General features: G+C 53.0%; 1 protein-coding gene across 1 annotated transcript; it reads left to right on the forward strand.

Annotated features, from left to right (window-relative positions):
- The first annotated feature begins 1,030 nt into the window (after positions 1-1,030).
- On the forward strand, positions 1,031-3,809 carry LOC105048735 (DELLA protein SLN1). Its single transcript, XM_010928170.4, has 2 exons — positions 1,031-1,049; positions 1,178-3,809. The coding sequence occupies exon 2, from the start codon at positions 1,514-1,516 to the stop codon at positions 3,467-3,469; it is 1,956 nt and encodes a 651-aa protein (XP_010926472.2). The 5' UTR covers positions 1,031-1,049; positions 1,178-1,513; the 3' UTR covers positions 3,470-3,809.
- Positions 3,810-6,088: the final 2,279 nt, after the last annotated feature.

The following is a 6,088-nucleotide window of genomic DNA, read 5'->3' on the forward strand; positions in this document are numbered from 1 at the left end:
ACTACCGTGCTCTATAAAGATGAATATTTATGACTCGTATTTATTACAATTTTTACTCTTTGTTAGGGAAGGAGATGGTATCGGAGAGGAAGGACCAAAGAGAAGGGATAGAGAAGAAACGGTGGAAAGAGCGGAGGTGGTGTGGGCGTTGTGGGGACCACATAGCCAACGGAACCTAGACACGTGGGAGGATCACATGCGGATACCGCCGTGGATCTGTCAGTTCTGGGGACGTTGCGGTTGTTCGGGGCGGGGGCTGTCCCTCGGCGACGTCACCCCCATCGCGAACGCAGGGGATAGGGACGGACGGCCTACATAAAATCATTAAAAAGACGAAATTAATTAAATAAACAATTTTAAAAAATGGAAAAGGTGGATAAATAATTAATTCGGGAAAAGGAAAAGGAAAAGGAAAAGGAAAAAGCAGGAAGGGGGTTAGAAGATGACGCCAGGGTTGATGGGGATTTCATTTTATTGCTGGGAAAGTGGGGCGAGGCCGTTTCGAGATGCCGTCACCCCCGTCCGTAACGGATTTGAGACGGCGTCAGGGTGGCGCCCGGCCGTCCGGTCCAGCCAGGCTGCCCTCCCGTGACGGGGATCCCACCTCTGCCGCCCGCTCAGCCGGTGGAGCCCGATCCCGACTGGAGGTGGTGCTGCTGCTGGTGGTCGTGGGACCCAAGCCCTAATTCAGTGGTGACGTTGACAGCGGGGCCCCCTCCCTCGTGCGTGGGTGCAGCCTTGCCGGCCCCACAGTTATCCCCGTGCGACCGTGTAACGGTGCTGCTTCCTACCCTACCGGCCCCCTCCCTAAAGGCTCTCTTATCCTTCGGGCGTGTAAATTCCAAGCCAAACAGGAAATTCGGACGAATATTTTGTTCTTGGGATACAACGTGTCAAGAAAGCATGCGATGCTGATAAGGGTTGGGTTCCACATTACGCTTCGTAGGAAGAGATCAGCCCACTACGCGACTCTCAAGTTCCAGGTGTAACGCTCTGATTCAGTTTAAAAAGGAAAAGATCTTGGGATTATTTAGTATTTTTCGGTGGTGGTACGGCTCCCCATCTCTCCTATTTCCCCCGCTGCTTTCCTGTTTAATATTTTTAATCATTTTCAGTTATACATGTACAATTTTGTTGTTTAATCTTTTAATTGATGTTGGCTGATGATTTCCTATAGGGAGCTGAAGTTCGAGCGAAAAGAAATCAGGAATCCGTACACGCATACAGAGAGAGGAGAGATTGAAGATGCCTCTCTGATCAATCGATGCCCACCATATTCCCTCCTTTCTTCTGTTCCTCTTCAACCAATAGAGCTCTGGATCCCCCTCCCCTCTCTTTTCCTCCGATTCCTTCACCTTTTCCTTGTTATTGTTCTCCGAGGCGGTTCTTGGCGGCCGCGACACCCTCACGAGTCTCCCCGCCTCTTCCAATCCCAGATCCCCTCTCCCTCCTAGATCCATAGATCATAGTAAATAGATTCCGGTTAGAAGAAGAAAGAAATCGGGAGTTAGAGATGAAGAGAGAGCATCAAGAGAGCGTCGCCGCTGGAGGGGGATATCCGGCGGCGGCGGGGATGATGTCCGGCGGGAAGGGCAAGATGATGGGGATGGAGGAGGAGGACGGGGGAGTGGACGAGCTTTTGGCGGCGCTCGGTTACAAGGTCCGGGCGTCGGACATGGCCGACGTCGCCCAGAAGCTCGAGCAGCTGGAGATGGCCATGACCAGCAGCGCCGCCCAGGACGACGCCTTCCTATCCCACCTCGCCTCCGACACCGTCCACTATAATCCCTCCGACCTCTCCACCTGGCTCGAGAGCATGCTGTCCGAGCTCAACGCCCCGCCTCCCCCGCTCCCCTCCGCCCCGATTCCCAACAACCGGAGCAACCAGTTCGAGCTGCCGCCGGCCCCCGCCGCCGCCGTCCGAGCCCCAATACTTGATCCGGGTGAGTGCTCCACCATCACCACCGTCGACTTTCCCACCCCCGGCCGCCAGTCAGAGTACGACCTCAAGCCCATCCCCGCCGCCCCCGGTCGCGTCGTGTACGGATCGGAGCCACTGGCGGAGGAGAACGCAAGGGATAGGAAGCGGATGAGGACTTCCTCCTCTTCCTCCTCTTCGTCTCGAGGCGGAGGGATTGGAGTTGGCGTTGGAGGGATGGGTTCGGCGATGCCGGCGGCCACGGAAGCGTCGTCGGTGGCAGCGGGGGCTGCCACGGGGGCGCTGCCGGTGGTGGTGGTCGACTCGCAGGAGGCCGGGATCCGGCTAGTGCACACGCTGATGGCCTGTGCTGAGGCGGTGCAGCAGGACAACCTTAAGGCGGCGGACGTGCTGGTGAAGCAGATCTCGATGCTCGCCGCCTCACAGGGCGGCGCGATGCGGAAGGTCGCCGGCTACTTCGCTGAGGCTCTGGCCCGCCGGATCTATCGAGTCCACCCCCACCAGGACTGCTCCCTCGACGCCGCCTTCTCCGATATTCTTGAGATGCACTTCTACGAGAGCTGCCCCTACCTCAAGTTCGCCCACTTCACCGCCAACCAGGCCATCCTCGAGGCCTTCGCCGGCTGCCGCCGCGTCCACGTCATCGACTTCAGCATGAAGCAAGGGATGCAGTGGCCGGCACTGATGCAAGCCCTTGCCCTCCGCCCCGGTGGCCCGCCGTCGCTCCGGCTCACAGGCATCGGCCCTCCCCAGACCGACAACACCGACGCCCTCCAGCAGGTGGGCTGGAAGCTCGCCCAGCTCGCGGACACCATCCATGTCGATTTCCAGTACCGCGGCTACGTCGCCAACAGCCTCGCCGACCTCGAAGCCTGCATGTTCGAGGCGGACGCCAGCGGCAACGGCAACGGTGGCGCAGACGAGGAGCCGGAAGTGGTGGCGGTGAACTCAGTGTTCGAGCTCCACCGGCTTCTCGCTCGGCCGGGGGCACTGGAAAAGGTCCTGGGCACGGTCCGGGCGGTCCGGCCGAGGATCGTTACGATGGTCGAGCAGGAGGCGAACCACAACGCTGGCTCGTTCCTGGAGCGGTTCACGGAGGCGCTGCACTACTACTCGACCATGTTCGACTCTTTGGAGGGCGGTGGCACCGCCGCAGCAGCGGCAGCGGAGGCGGCCGTCGGCGCCAGCATGGGACAGCAAGATCTGGTGATGTCGGAGGTTTATCTCGGCCGACAGATCTGCAACGTAGTGCCCTGCGAGGGCACTGAGCGGACGGAGCGGCACGAGACGCTGGGCCAGTGGCGTGGGCGGATGACCCGGGCCGGGTTCGAGCCGGTCCACCTTGGCTCCAATGCGTTCAAGCAAGCCAGCATGCTCCTCGCCCTCTTCGCCGGTGGCGATGGGTATCGCGTCGAAGAAAAAGAGGGATGCCTCACTCTCGGGTGGCACACGCGCCCGCTGATCGCCACCTCTGCCTGGCGCGTCGCCGCGGCCGGCGCCGCCCTCCCCGCCGCCTCCGCCGCCCGCTGACTTACCGACCGTCTCGATCGGAAGGCAGCAAGCTCAGCCGTCTGATGATGCTGTTTCTCTTTCTCTATCCCTCTGTTTTCCGCTGACCCCAGGTGGGTCCACCGGTCCAGGGTGATTGATGATGCTGCAGTACTCTGAATCACTGGATCAGCCCCGGCTCGGGGCTCGCCCCGGACCCCTCCCATTATCTCTCACCTCTCCATCTCTTTCTCTTTTTTTTTTTAAGTTAATTTTGTTGTTGTCATCCTCTTGGGAATATTATCATGTGTATCTATGTACCTTCTACCTTATTTTCTAAATAAAATAAGAAGAGGTGTTTTTTATGTAAGAAAAATAGAAAGTTTTTAATTGCTGGATGGATTGTCAGCGGAAGTCAGTGGAACCTGAACATAGGTACGGTGCGGTAATATGCTTCCTTTAGTGAAATTAAGTCTGGAAAAGGAAGTGGGATGATTGGCGCTCTCTCTCTCTATCTTTCTCTTTCTTTTATATTCCTTTTCATAGATTTGTGAGAGGCATACCAACAATTATTATCCGACGGAGGTAGAGGTTACGGAGCATGGAAATGGGTCGTTGGGGCCCACAAATTGGGAGAGAAGTCACGACCACAACTGTCCAATCGGGATCAGGTGGCTGTCAGGAGGGGAAGGGTGCGGACCCACCGGGGGAACACCATGGACCCACCACTAAACAGCGAAATTGCGATGGCCGGCGGGCGGGCGGCCCCTACTATGCTTGTGGAGTCAAATCGACTGCGACTGCCCCGATTGGGTCCCCACCCCTTTACATCTCTCACCAGACGCACTCTCACACATGCCAACGATTTCTCACTCTCTCGCTCTCTCAAACATCATCAAGGAGTAAACCAAGTGAGCTGTAATGTAAAGAAAAAGAATGGAGGGAATCAAGCTCTTGGGAGTATAATTAATTGTTGAGGGTGTCGGCATTAATTGTTGGGGAGGGTGTTGGGATTAATTAATTAGGGATCGGGAAAAAGGTGAATAGTTGTCTGGGTTTTGATGTCAGTATTCGTGCAGGTATCGGGGGTTACAGGAAAGTTGCTGGGCTACGCTGCTTCATGCAGACTGTTTATCGGGCTGTTGCTTATAATCTATGAGTTGATAAATGAAGGACGTAATGTCACATGGGTGGATTGATTGGCGAGATGCATTTGTTCGCTATTTTTTTTTTCTTTCCAACTTAAATTGTGTCAGCTCTGACACGTGAATGTCTCACATTCAGCTGGCACCATCTGCCGCGGAATTCGAGGGAGGCCTCGTGTTCTAGGCTTTTTGAATGGGTCGCTCTGAGCTAAGACTATTTCGTTACATGGCCGGCTTGGTTCATCTTTATTTCTTACTCATTGCTTCTTGGACTTAATGACTCTCTCTTTGTACGTAGATTGAGATGTGCTTTGTTTAAGATATTGGTTCCTGATGGCTGGCTGGTTCTTTTGAAAGTGTTAATCATTGGGGGATAATTTTACAACAAGACCATCATCTCCAAAGGGAATGGAGATTGCATCGTTACTTTTTCTTGGGAAAGATTTCGTTTAATTATTTAGAATACGGACACTTGCGATACTAATTGAAACAGAGCTTGTCGTGGAGCTTCCTGCTTCTGGGTGTGCTTACAAGTGTATGCTGACATTTTATTCAGAAGGACCCGAACTATGCAACCAGTGATTGCTAGGAGTGCAATGGATCCTTTGCAGTGGACAGTTTGCACCCCAAAATCCGATGCTTGATGATCTTCATCAAGAGAAGATAGAGGGTCATCAAATAAGATAAACTGTGTATGATATATAAGAGGTGTTTGATGGATGTCCATCTTTTGATGGTGGTCATCAAGCGATGCATCGGATTCTATGGTGTATATTGCATGCGGGGAAAGGATCTTTGGTTTATATCTATATGATATGGACTACATGGGGTGAGACATGTCAGCTCGAAGGATAAACGGAGGATGAGAAAGCCGTTGACGCACATGTCCGTGTTTCATCAATATAGAACTCCAAAGCCATAGTTTATATGTTAACTTTGGTCTCCATAGTCCATAGTGAGTATGAAATCAAATTGGATCTCGAATGAATGTCTTGAGGCCAGGGTGGGAAAAGGGCAGAGTATAGTCAAACAAATGCACCTAAAATAGAAACAAGATGATTCAGAAGAAGGCTAGTCAGATGATTAGGATGTGGACGGCATCGTCCAGATTGATACAAATGATGATCGAGACACCTCACCTAGTTGTGGATTCGGGGTTCTTGCTTGCAATCACGAGGTCCCGCGATGATAAGAACCCAATTCCTGGAAAGGTTTCCGAAGTCAGGATATGGCACATTTATAAAAAAGGACCATCTTACCTTGGTTGTTGAGAACGCAACTTGCCATACAGGCTGGACGCCATAAATACATGGAAATCGGAATACTGAAAAACTTTTATTTCAAGATTAGAAGTTCAGCAAGGGCGAGCAAAATATATACTATATTTTCTACACTACCAATTTTGGCTTCCCAAGCTAAGTACTACTAGTACCTATACGCTAACTGCATGAACGCAGGAAGATTATCCAAGGACAATCCTATGCCTACCTACGAATCGGCCGAAACAGAAAGCAAT

The sequence above is a fragment of the Elaeis guineensis genome, chromosome 7 (assembly GCF_000442705.2).
Source record: "Elaeis guineensis isolate ETL-2024a chromosome 7, EG11, whole genome shotgun sequence".
Classification (NCBI taxonomy): Eukaryota; Viridiplantae; Streptophyta; class Magnoliopsida; order Arecales; family Arecaceae; genus Elaeis; species Elaeis guineensis.

Excerpts from the sequence above, each read along its gene's own strand:
- LOC105048735 (XM_010928170.4), top strand. The coding sequence starts at position 1,514 with ATGAAGAGAGAGCATCAAGAGAGCGTCGCCGCTGGAGGGGGATATCCG.